Below are 15,119 nucleotides of genomic sequence, written 5' to 3' on the forward strand. Positions count from 1 at the left end.
TCCAAACTGAGCAACTGAAGGCTCAAAAGAAAACTCAAGTCTCTCAATCTCAGACCATGGTTATACCCCTTCCCAGCACCTATAGACTTGAGAGAAATTTCCTCTTACAGTCGTATTTCCAAGTGTGGAGATTTGTGAAGATCTTCAGATTATGTCCCAAGAATGTAATTAACTGATTACACGTACATAATCATAAACACATATTAACATCGCAGTCACTTTGTACGTCCAGCAGTTTCCTGGGGAAAATAAGGGACTCGACTCCAATTCAGGAAAGAAAAGTTCTCATCCCATCTTAGAAGAAAAGGAAGAAGAGAAAGAACTAAGCTTTATTTGGTTCTACATGTGTCAGGCACCATTTACACATTGCCTTATTTAATCTTTATAGCATTCCTATGTACTAGGTATAGTTATATTTCTTAGATGAGGAAACAGGCTTCAAAAGTAATGAAAACACCTAAGGTCACACAGCAAAAAGGGATCAAATAAGGATTCAAATCCAGGTTAGACTACAAAGCCCATGTAGGCTCCAGCTATGCTTTGCTGCCTCCTAGATGAAAAGGAGTTACCTGAGGCCCAGCTCAAGTATTCTAAGAACCCTATAGACAGGAGGAAATTAAATTGGATGAATTAGTCTACTCAAAGGAGTCATTCATGAGAAAGCAGAGAAATGTATAAGAAAGTTGACATTTCAATTTGATCTATTTAAACACAAACAGACTCATTCCACTTCCAAAGCAAAAGACCTTCAGTGGTTTCCATGATGCCCTTAAAAAAAAAAAAAAAAATCCAAACTCTTCTCCGTGGCCTATAAACAAGGCCCTGCTTGGTTTGCCTTTTTCAGCCTCATTTCTTACTGGCCATTCACCTCCTAACTCACTGATGCTCCAGGCACACTGGCCCCCTTTCTTTTTGTTGAACATATCAAACTCTTATCCACACTCAGGCCTTTATACATGTGAGACCTCTGGAATTCTCTCTACTCACTTTTTAGTTCTCAGCTCTAGTTCTCAGTTCTATCACCTCCTCAGGGGCCTTCAATGACCACCCTCTTGAACAATGATGGCCTTTTCTATCTTTTTGTTTATTTCCTTATTGGACTTGTCACGTTCTACAGTTGCTTTGTGTGTATGTACATGTGTCCGTGTGCGTGCATGCGTGAACTTGTTATTGTCTGTCTCGCCCTTACTGAACTCTTCTATCTTATTTCTACAAGGTAGAACCTAGCACAATGCCTCGTCTGGCACATAGTAGCCAATTTAAAATGTATTTATTGGTAGTAGAACATAACATGATATTTAATAACACTAATTTTTTTATCTTTTCAGTTATTTTTCAATCTTTCAAGTTGCTTCAAGAATAAAGTCTCACTATGGTGCTAATATGCTCTTAATGCCTAACACCTTTTTTTAATGAGAACTCTATATAGTTTATGATAAATACTTTATAATCTAAATATAAAGGTTATTATCTTCAATTCCTATATTCCGAAGAACTGGTGAAAACACTTTATCATTGTGGTTAAGAAAACTATAGCTCCCCTTCTGTGCATCTCATACTGGGTTTATTCAGCCCAATTTATGCTGGGTAGTCTTATTTTAACTTCAGGTTCTGAATTGCTACAGTCTTACTTTTTAAATTATTCACTTGCTCAAAATTTCATACAAACACATTGAGACATTGTTTTATTTTCCCCTAAAACTTCCCCCAAGTTAACAACTTAGTATCTATCCTTCCGTACCTTTCTCAATGCCCATTAAATCATACAAACATATGTGCAAAATACATCATACAACATATATGAAGTGACTCGGGAAACTAAAATCATGCTATACATATGTTTACATTTTTCTTTTCTCACTTAATAGTACATTGGAAATCCCTCTAAATCAGCTGAATAGTTCTAGTGCATTATTTTTGGTATCCACATAATTTTCCATGGTATGGTTATTTCATAATTTTTCTACCACTTCCCTTTGATAGCATTTATTTTGTTCTACCCCTATGCTCCTCCTTTTTTGGAGGTAAAATTGAGTGCTGCAACTAACAACCTTGTACATATATATTCATATGAGTATTTTTATTTCATCAGGATAAATATCTCAAAAGTAGGCTTGTTTGTTTAGATGGTATCTTCTTTTATAACCACTGCCAGATTGCTTTCCAAAGAGTCTTTGTTTCCACAAATACATATCTGGCCTCAGCAGATGTTATCAATGTTTAATACTACTTGTATTATAATGGTAATATTGTTACACATCACACACTTTTGAAAACATAGCCCTAATGCATATTCCAACAAAGTAAAAGGGTCTCATGCCTAAAGCCCTGCTTAATTTCCTTCTCAGCACCCCAGGTTACTGCCAAAAGCAATAAATTTATAATGTGTAAACAAATATTTATTGCGTAAAAGGACATTTCTTTCAAATGAAATATGTTATCATAAAAATCCTAAGGAAGAATTACTCTTTGCTTTACATTAGCAGCACCTTCATCCACTTATTCACTAATCCTAAACAAGTCAGAAAAAAGTGTTTTCATAATTTTATACAGGATATGATCTTTATTGTTACATTGGTGTTAATGAGAAAAAGAATAGGCTCAAAATGATATTTGAGTTCTACATTGCAGCATATTTTTGTTCCAGCATAGGTAACACATGTCGCTTTTACCATACAATACAATGATAAATGAACAATAGTAGGTCTATCAACTAGAAAAAAAGAGATCTTGAAAAATCATTCACTTAAAACAGCTTTTGATAAACTTTGCCAGAAAGCACAGACCAGATTAAGACTTTACTTTGAAATTTGTCAGGCTTACAACACAGATGGATCTCAAGATAATCATGCTAAGCAAAATAAGCATGACAGAAAACGTTGAAAATCACATGACATCACTTATATGTGGGATATAAACCTAAAAGCAACAAATGAGCAGGACAAACAAACAGAGACTCATGGACATAGACTATAGACTAGTGGTTCCCAGAGGTTACTAGTGGGGTGGGGGAGGAGCAGGGAGGTAGACGGGGTAAAGGGGGTCACCTATGGGGAATAGGGGGAGGGTGAAATGGGTAAAGGAGATCAAATATATGGTAGCTGAAGGAAACTGGACTTTGGGTGGTAAACACAATAGACTATACAGATGTCAAATGATAATGTACACCTGAAAATTACATAATTGTATTAACCAATGTTACCCCAATAAACTTAATTTTAAAAAAATCATGTGACATTTGTCAGGCTTATAACAAACAGCCTGTGACATTCCTGTTGTCCTCACCTCTCCTCCCTCTTCATAGCTTCTATTGTCTCCTTTTGCTACTGTATACTTCTGATGTAGCAAAATTGGGTCAATGATAGTGTGGGGGTGAGAGAGGTAAAAGAAGAAAGTTAAATCAAGAAATGATAGGGCAGTAATAGTAAAATCTTAGCTTGATGACTGGTTGCAAAATTATAGCACAGATTAATACATAAGAATTCAATTGTCATGCTCCAATTTTATAAGCTTTGGAGGCAGGGAAAAAAAAAACAGATTACCGGTGAATATCACTTGTTTTAACAAATAGAAAATATAGCTCATCAAAATCTGAGAAGCAATGAACATAGAAAAAAACAAACCTATTCCCTGTATTCAAAATAATAATGCTTTACTCTTTTAAAGCCTTTCTTATAAACTTGCACACATAATTCCATTAAACATAGATATACCAGCACTTCAAATAGGAGTATTTTGCTGTTTACAAAGCAAATGACTTTTGAGCCATACTATTTGTGAATTTAGACAGTGGATGCCACAAATATAAATTTTACAAAAGAGAGCTTTCAATTGTATTCTAAAATTCAAAATCAAATCTTCCCTGTACTCTTTAAATACCTCAAATGATCTTGAACTCAAGTGACCCTCAAATCCTACCAAAACCAAATTACACTAATAACAGAATAATCTATATTTTAGTTTTGACTGTATCCTTTTTTCGAAACTCTACTTTAAACTCCCATGGGACCTTTCTCCTAGTTCTTCTCCTCTTCCCACTTCAATTGTGAATATCACTTATAAATCAGTCCCTTATATTCCCTGTCTTATTTTATACTTAATTCCCCTAACCACAAGGATTTACCTACCACCTATATGAATTTTTATTTGTCCAAACCTGACTTTAACTTATTTAGATATATTTATTTGGCAACCAAACTTAAACTCCTCTACCCCAAAATTCCCAAAACAGACACTTATCAATTAACATTCTAAAAATTCCAGATTCACTACATATTTAATTCTAAACTCAATAGAGTCATCCCTTAAAAAGTCCCTGGTATTGCCCTTCCTCTCCATTTCCCCAGCCATCAGCCACTCCAGGTCATTATCACACACATGTATTATTTCAAAAGCCTCTTAGCTGATCACACTACCTACTTTCCAACCTCTCCACACTTTATCCAACGAACACAAAGAGCTGCCAGAACTCGCCACTTCAATTTGCCCACTCAGAAACCCAGAGTGCCTCCCCACTGTCAAATCCAAACTCCTTGGCTAAATGGTCTAGGTAGTCACCGTGTATAGACACTTTCTTTTTTTTAATCACCTAACAGTTTTTTCTTTAGCTTCTTATCTAACGCAGCTGCCATTAGCCTCTCCCATACACCTAACTCAAAAATCATTCCATTTTAAGATCCCACAAATGGTATAATGCAAAGGTTAAGAAGAGTATGGGTTCTGTAGTTTGATTTGAATCCAGCTTCTACCACTTAACGAACTAAGTCACATTAACCAAGTCATTTAACTTCTTCTAACCGGGACACTAGCCCTACCTCCTCCTGAGGTTATGAAAATACCCTTAAAGCACCTGGCCAATGCCCAGTACACTGCAGAAAGACCAATAAATGTTAGGCATTGTCGTTGTTATTACATGGCCACTCTGATCTTGGCAAGCCCCATCTGATTGCTCTATCGGAGGCTACGCATTTGCTTTCACTATTCTTGACTCCGTCAACCACAAACTGTTAGAGATGGAATGGGTCTCAGGCAAGATTCAAGTCTTGGCTCAGTCCTCCCCTTTGTTTATTCAACTTGGTGTCTACTACTAAACTAAAACGAGTACACACAACACACAGAAAATAGGCCTTAGTAAATATTTGTTGGGTAAATATGTTAAGTGCTAAAGAAGTATGTAGTTAGTATGTATTTTTATCTATTTTCTCTAAAATATTAACAAATCATATGCATCTAAAATAAAACTGTTTCTAAACAATGCCCTATAGGAACTATAGTTTGTTCCCTCAAGGAACTAGTGTTTGAAGTATTCAACACAGGAATAAAAAATTCTGATGTTATTTGGTAATAACTGTCTTCAAATTAATTCAACTAAGTATATTGTATCTTTCTAGCTGCTTATGCCTTCCTGAAGGTAATTATCTATGTTTTCTCTCTCTTACCTATCAGTAATTCTAGGGTCAATGTTTTACAGTTAGTGCTAAATGTGCAGTTATGAATTCCACAAATTTTCAATATAAAAATGAGCATCATCAAAATAATGAGTAAAAAGATAATAAAAGTTAGAAGTCAAACAGCTAGGCAAAGTCCCAGCTCTCTCCTTGTACTTCCAGGCCCTCTCTCCCCAAAAACAAATCCATACCAAACCACAGATTTTTTTCCTATAGAATTTTTAAAGCTGGAAGGACCTCAATTTCCATTCCCTTAAGTCCTACCGAGTTTCACATGAGCAGATAATGCCCAGATGGGCCAGATAATTAGCCTATGGGCACAACAACCCGACAAAGGCAGGACTGGGAATTGAACCCAGTGTTCCTGACACCTAGGTCAATGCTCTTTTCACTACATCAAGTATTATTTCAATTGATTTCTTCCATGACTACTTAATCTAGAAAATAAAATTAACTGTATCATTTAAACTCCTCACAAAACAATTGAGTGTAATCATACAGTGTGGTTAATACTAACATATCTGGGGCTATTTTCAAGAACATGTGTCAGGAATAAAGTTTTCAAGCCATAAATAGAACATTTCTATTACAATTAACATTTGTTCTAGAAATGCTTCCCTTCATCAGATATTATAAACTTTAAGATTCCCATCTTCACTAATTCTTTTTTCAAGAACTATACGTAGGTTAAGCAATCAATCCACATGTCTCAGATAAAAATGTCATCTATTCCAGGCTCATCGGCATATGTTAGAGTATGTTCCTAATATAGAATCATAGACTTTTGGAGTTGGAAGGAACCTTGGAGATCACCTCTCATTTTACAGAGAAAGCTAACACCCAACAGGGATCTGCCCAAGGTCAAAATTTCCTCACAAGAACCCAGGTCTGGAATAGAAAGTTCTCAAAAGAAAATTTCAGAGAAAAACAATAGTTAGTGGAAAACTTTAGTTTGTCTCCCTTTACATCTACTTCTTAAGTACAACTTTCTGCATGAAGAGCTTTTGAAATTTAAGAAAAGAAAGCAAAACAAAAATGTAAGCCAATTTTTTTTAAGTTTACAGCCAAGTCGCTGATCCTCAAAATTTATCACAAGTTAAGGTAGTTCCTGGCAAGAATCTCAGATAGTAACATTTTGTAGCTAAATCTCAAACGAGTATGGATATAAAAAAGGGATCAGACTGGAAAAAGCAAAATAAAATAACACCAAGTCTAGCAAAAAAAGGGGGGGGGAGACACACAAATTAATAGCTATAATATTTTTATCTCTGTATCAAATTACACAGAGAATTGCTGATAAGTAGGGAAACTTTATAAACACGGAACTTTCAAGGACAAAAGAATTTTAATCACCATACCTATAATTACACAAGAATGTCAATATATTTCGAAATTTTATTTTGGTCACAGTGCTTAAGGGAAGCTAAAAATTCTTTTTAATATTCTTTTCCATGTCTTAAGCCATGTTTTTAAAAACCATGAGGGAAATCTCTTATCAAACTTTAATTTAAAAAAAAAACTTTTATTCAAACCTTAACAAAATAAGAATTATAAGCTATATTACCTAGCCATGTTTTTAAGACTACATGAAAAGAGAACATTTCTAAAGGTAAGGCCTGAAAAGTACCAGATTTCCACTTTTATTCCCACCCCCGGTTAAAAAGCACAGTACATAAACCAATTTACCTGCAGGAATATGTTTCTTAACTCATGAGGATCACCTCGCTTGGTTGTCTGCACCTGTAAGCAAAAAAAGGCAATTAATGCTTCACTAGAGATCATATCTCTTCAGATTAGAGTTCACAGATACTAACAATCAATGCTCTTATCTTTTATAAAGGCATTTAGTTTAAAACAAACCAAAAACACCAATTCTGATGACAACTGTCAAATTGGAGATCTGTGACTAGAGGGTGGAAGAGCCTAAAAGACCGCAAATCTACCAGATAGATTTCGCCTGGATTGGAAAGGAAAGACAGTGAGGATCAATCTCTTACTTTACTCCATATCCACTAGCAACACAGCAACCAACCACCTTCAAATCAGGAAGCCAGCAAGAGTAGATTAATAGGAAAGTTGAAACACCCAAATGAATGGCATGGCCTAGCAGCCTTTCTTCCCGATGTAAAGAAATCCAGAATATAATTATCTTCGCGCCCCTCTCTTTCTCCACCCAACTTAAAATATGAAAGCTACTACGTTTCCAAATACTTTCGACATCCTGCCACCTGCAGCGCAAATGCCAACCATTGCCCCCGGCCACAATGAGGCTCCGAATTACTCAATTACTCACCCCCTCCCCCACCGCAATACACAGATGCTTTAGGTATCACCAGCTTTACATGCCACTTCTTCCGACTCCCTTTCTAATGCCCTCCAACTCTGGACTCACAATGCACTTAGGGAAAGACACTACTCTTCCTTCACCGACCCGTGGTCCCCACAAGCCCCTCCAACTCACAATCCCTCCTCGTTCCCCTCCCCCAGCCGGGCATCCTCTCCCTCGGTCCAAGCCCCGCACAGTTCTCCCACCCGCAAGCTAGAGCCCCAGGACACGCTATCTAAAATCCAAGCAAAGAAGGAAATGGGAGGAGGTGAGGGCTTGCAAGCGGGATCCCCAGAATGTCTCTTATGCAATAAAGGCAGCAGCAGAGAGTTGGAGTCACCTTGACCGCCATGCTGTGCTCGGAAGCCGGGGACGAGCGAGTGAGCGAGCAGGGCCGAGCTGTCAGGGCGCGCGCGCGCCGCCTCCCTGGCCGCGCCCGTCTTCCCGTTCCGCGGCGCTGCGCGCGCCCCTATGCAAATGATCCGGGGTAGGCGGGACAGGGAGATGGGCCCAACGCCCCAGCCAGAAAGGGAGCTGGCCAGGGGTCTGCCCACCCGCAGCGCGAAAGAGGGGACACACCTGTCAAGGGGAAGACTGGAGTGCCAGCCGTGGGATTCCGAAGCGCTGCACGGTTGCCCACAGCCGAGTCAACGCCAGAAAAGCCCCAGGTTTCCTAAGGCCTGTTAGTGGGTGTGGCTTTGGGCACCGACTTCAGCCAAAGTCTTTTTACCCTGAGACTTAAGCGATCGCTTGGGGCCTAGGTTGAGCAAGATTTCGAAGGATCAAAGAATATGTTCCATTAATAATAATAAATGAATTAGTGGCAAATACTGACAATAAAAAAGATTGGGAACCACTCACTCTGGGGAAAGCTTAAGTAAACAAAACTTGAGAAATATGCCCCTAAATTGGCATGGGATGAATATGCTTAATGTATTTGTGTATTATGTACTATTATAGCTTTCATAGACTCCCTCCGCATTCCCAATCATCTAAATCTTTTGCACAATGAGATGGGGCACACACGCATACAGGAAAAAAATCCGTTTGTCTTGGACTCAGCTGGCACTGAATCCTGCCCCAATTTGCCCCTACATAAACAACACTACCTAAGAAATAGTAGCTATCCTTTGAACCAAAATAATGTCTCTAAACTGAGTCTTATCATTATGACTATATTGAGCCACATATTAATTCACTCAACAAACATTTACTGGGCATCTATTATATGCCAGACACCGTCCTGCCTGTAAGGACAAATAACATGTAGTCCCTACCCTCTAGGAGTTTGCAGATGGTCAGTGCTTCCTCACAACCTCAACCCTAAGGTATTTTTTTCTGTCTTTAAACCAAGCATGTTCCCTATGTCTAACAATTCCAAGATTTATCTTAATCTCACTTAGCCTTGTAATCCCTCTCCGCCCTCTTTTACATTTCCAGTATTGAATCTCACGGAAGGTTTCCCTTTTAACCAGTCTCGCTAATTATGATATTTGTGTTAAGTATCCAATAGAAATGAGGAAATAGTGGCAAATGGAAATTGTTGATAAGAAATACTAAATTACTAGTACTCCTAAAATTAGCTTTTCTGCTGCAGTTGATTTAATTGTCTACCGTCATTACATCATTCTTCAGTCTGTTGGAAGTTATTGTAACAATGTATTTGAACATAAAGATTTACAAATTTATATTTTGTTCTACTAGCACCTTATGACCCTGATACTCTGCTCTCTCTTGTTTTATGAAGTTACTCTAGAAATCTCAAGATGTTTATTTTATGTTACTTTACGAGGAAAGGATGTCTGTTTAGTAGCTCAAAGTCCTTCAGTTTGATAAAAGTACTTAAGGGAAAGGAAAGCACTTATTTACAATGAAGGAATTATTTTCTATTGGAACACGTTATTGACCAAACCCACGTTGTTGGAGTGAAAATTTAGGATCAGTCTGGCCACTCCGAGAGTGAAAGACAACATTACATTCAAACAGAGCCCACCACAATAATTCATGATTACATAAAAAATAACTGATCTTTGAGCAAGTCTAAGGTTTTCACCAGTGCCAATCTAGTTGCAATAGAGATGATATAATAATTTAAAACTAAATAAGGCTGCTATATGGAGAAGATAGAAGAGCTCACCTACCCTAAATAAAGGTGAATTTTGCTAGATTTTCTATCCAAATACAATAAACAAATACAATAAACAAAGTTTTTCAGCTCTTGCCCTGAAAAACTTTGCAATCTATCATTCTGTCATAATGATTGGCTAACAGTATTATCAGAAGTTAAAACAAATTAAAACTTACTTTTGCCTCAATTGTAGATGATCAAGGTTGTGGGAAAACTTATCAGTTAATGAGATATCAAAAGACAAACCTGTCAAGATTCACAATATGGGAAAAGGCGGTAGAAATAACTCAAAACTTTTCATGATTTTTTTTTAAAAGTTACATGTCAACACGAATTCATAACTCTTTCTTTACGTTTTAAACAATATTTGTAAACAACATATTTTTTTCACTCAGATGGCATCCTCTCCCTCTTACTCCCCCAAAGAGAGAAAAGAACAAGAAATAATTTTTAAACCATGGAACAACTATAATTTGAAAACTTGTTAATTAAGGCAGTCTATAAAAAATGGCATTTCAGAAAGTAAAATTGGAAGTTAAAGGCTTAGAGGCTAATAGCAATTGTATTGTCATTAATAGTCACTTTTTAGAGTTGCTTTCATAAAAGATTCAATCTGTAACTTGACTGAGCTGGGAAGTTAAATGTGCTTGTGAAGTTGTTGCCCATGAAAATAATATATTACCTCCAGATGCAAAACAGAAATAGGAGCTTACTAGACAAACCCACAGAAACATGTCTCCAACTCCCAGGCAGCTTACATTATATTAATTTGAAACCAGCCAGGCACTTTGTGGGTGAAAGTTAGACTTACACTAATGCCTAGTGCCCTAATAAACTAAAACATAATTATTAAAACAAGAAGCAATTTCCAACGAGCCTGTTCTGCCACAGCTCCTGGACCTCCTTCCATCTTTAATAACATACCATTTCTGTTTATCTTCTAGCCTCCACTGATTATTTTACTGACATGAATACATTTTTATTCCTTTTTCCATTTCCCACACAACTACTATGGATGTCATCTTGCAAGAAGTAAATCAAGGTGGTATAGTAACACTTAGTAAAGCATTAAGATATCATTGGCTAATTAAAGCAGGAGTGGAACTCTTCCTAGATAAATGTATACACGTTATCACTAAGATGAGGAATAAGATGGATTTTATGCCCCCATCAAGATGAAGCTCATTTAAAATATTTGAAATAAATAGCATGAGCTGACCATAACCTGACCTTATTTGAATATCTGAAAATTTAAGTGTATATTGGTTTTGGCCTGTACCTAAAATTATAAAATTATTCTTCATATTTTACTGAAATATTGCAAAATTTACAAATTTTATAAGTTGTGCTTTTAATTCCTTCCTTGCTAAGAATCTATATGGGGAAATGGCAGGAGGTAGGCTGGGGAGAATTACAAAAGGTTAAGTGTCCAAATTTGAGCAAATTATGTTCTAGTTGGGAGACTGACCTGATAATCAATAAATCAGAAATTATTATTTCAACCCAAGCCACTTATTGTTAGACACTAGATAAATAACACATTTTAGGGCTTCTCTATACTATACCAGTATTATACTCTCTCTATTAACATTTGCTCTAACTGAAATAAATTCTCATTTTGGTGGAGAGGAAAGAGTGGGGTATCAAAAATCAGATGAATAGTTGTACTCCTACAACTACATCTTCCTAAACTGCTCTTCCTCACAGTTTGGCTCTAAGTTTTATAAATTGTGTAATGAGGATGTCGATGATCTTATTTTTGGACCACAGTCTTCTTTATTCCCTATGGAGGCAATAATAGCCAATTTTCTTTTCAATGGATTTTGCAAGAAATTCATGAAATGAGCTGTTCTAGATGTTTAAGGCTGTGAGTGCCCTATCACTATACTAGTCATGTACAAGCTAGTATTTATTGAGAAACCTTATGCTCACATGAGGATTGAACTATATAAGCTTTAACCCTTCTTTTAACACTCTAATGTCATGATTTAGAATGAGCCAAATTTTAGTTAATAAACATTTATTGAGTACCTTGTGTTTGTACTAAACTTACTGTTGAAGCTATAGGCTATACAAGAAAAATAAGTAGCATGGGTCCCAAAGCATGGAGAATATTTTGCTGTGGCAACTACTGCGATTCGCTTTCTTAATGAATAAAGTTGAAAGAATGATACCAAAACCTTTTGCAAATGCCAAAAGCCAAGGCAGCTTTAGGTAATAAAGGGGTAAAAACTCTGTAGTTTGTCACATATTCCCATTCCAATCAAAAGTGTATAACTAGGATAACAAACATCCTGCCAAGTCCCTCAGCTGTCCACAAATACCCTATCCCTGGGGATTTATTTGGATCTGGTTTTGCCTCCCTTCTACTTAGAGGTCAATAAGGAAAGATGCTTTGAATCTGATCCAAAGTAATGAGAAAAATTACTTTGTGCTGGGAGAAAAGCAAAGGCTCTAGAATATCCAAAGCATACTTGAAAAAGAGCAAAGTTGGAGGACTTATATCACCTGGCTTCAAGTTAAAGAAATCAGTACGGCGAATCATCGAATAACATAATTTTGTTCAACACCATTTGTTATAACGTTAAAGAGAAAAACAAATCAATTCCTAGCCAGGGCCACATAGACAGTGTGGGGTTTGCACGTTCTCTCCATGTCTATGTGGGTTTTCTCTGGACTCTGGTTTCCTCCCACATCTCAAAGATGTACAGCAAATAAACTGATGCATCTGAATTGTCCCAGTCTTGAGTGAGTGTGGGTGTCGGTGAGTGCGACCTGTGATGTGAGTCCCTGCCTTGTGCCCTGAGCTGCTGGGCTCTCCAGCCACCCATGACCCTGAACTGGGATAAGCAGGTTGGAAAATAATTATCTTATTTGTTTTTATTCATTTTTCTTAAATATAAGCATAGTTCACATTTATTTCGGTGTTCAATATTAGATGTGTTTGGGTCTTTATTTAGAAGTTTGGTGATGTTTTTGTGACCAGAAATATGCTATAGAAACTTAACTCTTGTTTATATCAATTAACCTATGGTAAAACTAGTTTTGTCATACGCCATTTTGCTTAAAGTCAGTTTCTAAGACCCTATCAACAACATTAAGTGAAGACTTACCATACAGTGTTGTACTGTCTGGCATAAGGATTGATAAATAAATCAATGGAAGAGAACAGAGAGCTCAGAAATAGATACAAAATTATAAAGTCATTTGATTTCTAAGGTGTCAAAGCAATTCAATGCAACAAGGAGTCTTTTCAACAAATGACACTGATAAATAGATATCCATTTTGGAAAATAAATAAACTTCAACCTCTATCTTAAAACATACGATAAAATTAATTTGAGATGAATCATAGGCCTAAATGCAAAAGCTAAAATCACAAAGCTTTTAGTAGAACACATAAGAAAATATCTTCATGATTTGGAGGTAAAGGTTTTTTTGGTCAAGACATAAAAAACGATTACCATAAATTTAAAAAATTGATAAATTAAATTTCATAAGGTTAAAATTTTCATCAAAAGACAGAGTTTAGAAAATAAATAGGCAAGCCACAATATGGAAGAAAAATTAGCAAAATGTATATATGACAAAGGACTGAAATCCAGGATATAAAGAACTCCTAAAACTCAATGACAAATAACCTAGTTTAAAAATGGTCAAAAGACTTAAATGAACACTTCACAAAAGAAGATGTACAAATGGCCAATAAGCACATGAAAAACTGCACAACATCATTAGTCATCGGGGAAATGCAAATTTAATCACAGTAAAAAGATAGCACTACACACCCACTAGAATGACTAAAATTAAAAAAACTAAAGACACCAGATGCTGGAAGGATGCCAAGCAACCAGAGGTCTCATGCCCTGTAGTGAGAGTGAAAAATAGTATAATCACTTTGGTGGAAAATCTAGCAGGTTCTTGTAAAACTAAACATACACCTACACTATGACTCAGAAATTCTACCTTTCAATATTTACCCAAGAGAAATGAAAATATATGTGAATAAAATGACTTGTACGAGAATGTCCATGGCTACTTATTCATAAATGACAAAAACTGGAAATAGTACAGTTGTCCATCAATAGGAAAATGGATAAACAAACTATGGTATATTCACCAAATAAAATACTATTCACTTATTCAAAAAAAACACACACAAGCTACTGATACACACAACAACATGGGTGAGTCTTAAAAGTTAAAAGTATCATGCTAAGTGAAAGAAGCCTTATATGAAATCATGTAGTACAAATGATTACATTTATTTATAATTACATTTATGTAAAATTCTAGAAAGAAAAACAGAACCAATCTATGGTGGAAAAATACAACCATGGATGCTGGGAGAGAGGAATTGACTGGAAAGAAGCATGATGGAACTGTCTGAAGTAATGGTAACAGCCTATGTCTTGCTAGTGGCATAGATTACAGGTGCGTGCATTTTTTTTTTGAAACTTACAAAATATACGCTTAAGATTTATTCATTTCACTGTGTATAAATTTTTCCTCAAAAGAAAAAAAAATCTGTGAACAAATGTTGAATTCTAGCTAATGACATGAAGTATTTTAGGGGGAAGAGTACTGATATCTTAAATTTACTCTGAAATGTATAAAAGAAATAAAGATTGACAGATGGATAGAGAGATGAATGGATGGATGGGTAGGTAGACAGACAGAGAGGCAGACAATGTGATACTTAATTGGGGGATATTTGAGAATTCACTGTAAAATTTTTTTCAATTTTTGTATTCATTTGAAATTTTTTATTAAAACATTGGAGAAAATTGTGCTGGGTCTTTATGTTACTAAAGACTGTTATCCAGGTAGGTAATTCTGTTGTTGGACTAGAAATTGTAATGAGACTTGTTTCTTAAACACTGATAGGCTTGTGTGCATTGTTGGAGAGTAGGGAAAAGAAACAAACTATTTGACAAATATCTCTATTATGAGAAGGGGAATCTGTGAAAACTATATTGCTTTGAGGAAAAAATTGTATTCCTTAACATAAATTCAGACAATAATTACATATCCTTAGGAGTTGTGTGTATTTGTGTGTATGTGTGTGTTTGGTCTAATAGTTACCCACAAGAAAACAAGAGGAAGGTGCCAGACTTAGAATCTGAAGTGCATCCTGGAACTCTCCTGCTGAAGTGCACCAAAGGTATAGATCTAGACTGAGGAACTCAAGACTTTAGTGGGAAATACCATGCATGGG

General features: G+C 36.2%; 1 protein-coding gene across 2 annotated transcripts in view; it reads right to left on the reverse strand.

The window, feature by feature from the left end:
* SLC25A12 (solute carrier family 25 member 12) overlaps positions 1-8,236 on the reverse strand; it is a 75,735-nt gene extending 67,499 nt beyond the window's left edge. Inside the window, exons 1-2 of one of the 2 annotated variants that reach the window (XM_039855934.1) lie at positions 8,114-8,236; positions 7,134-7,187 (exon numbers count right to left, since the gene is read on the reverse strand). In XM_039855934.1, coding sequence (XP_039711868.1) covers positions 7,134-7,187; positions 8,114-8,125 — 66 coding nt within the window. In that variant the 5' untranslated portion in view covers positions 8,126-8,236. The remainder of the gene's footprint in view (positions 1-7,133; positions 7,188-8,113) is intronic. The other variant, XM_039855935.1, reaches the window with a different exon arrangement.
* Between the last annotated feature and the right edge of the window lie 6,883 nt (positions 8,237-15,119).

The sequence above is a fragment of the Pteropus medius genome, unplaced genomic scaffold, assembly GCF_902729225.1.
Source record: "Pteropus medius unplaced genomic scaffold, Ma_sr-lr_union100, whole genome shotgun sequence".
NCBI lineage: Eukaryota > Metazoa > Chordata > Mammalia > Chiroptera > Pteropodidae > Pteropus > Pteropus medius.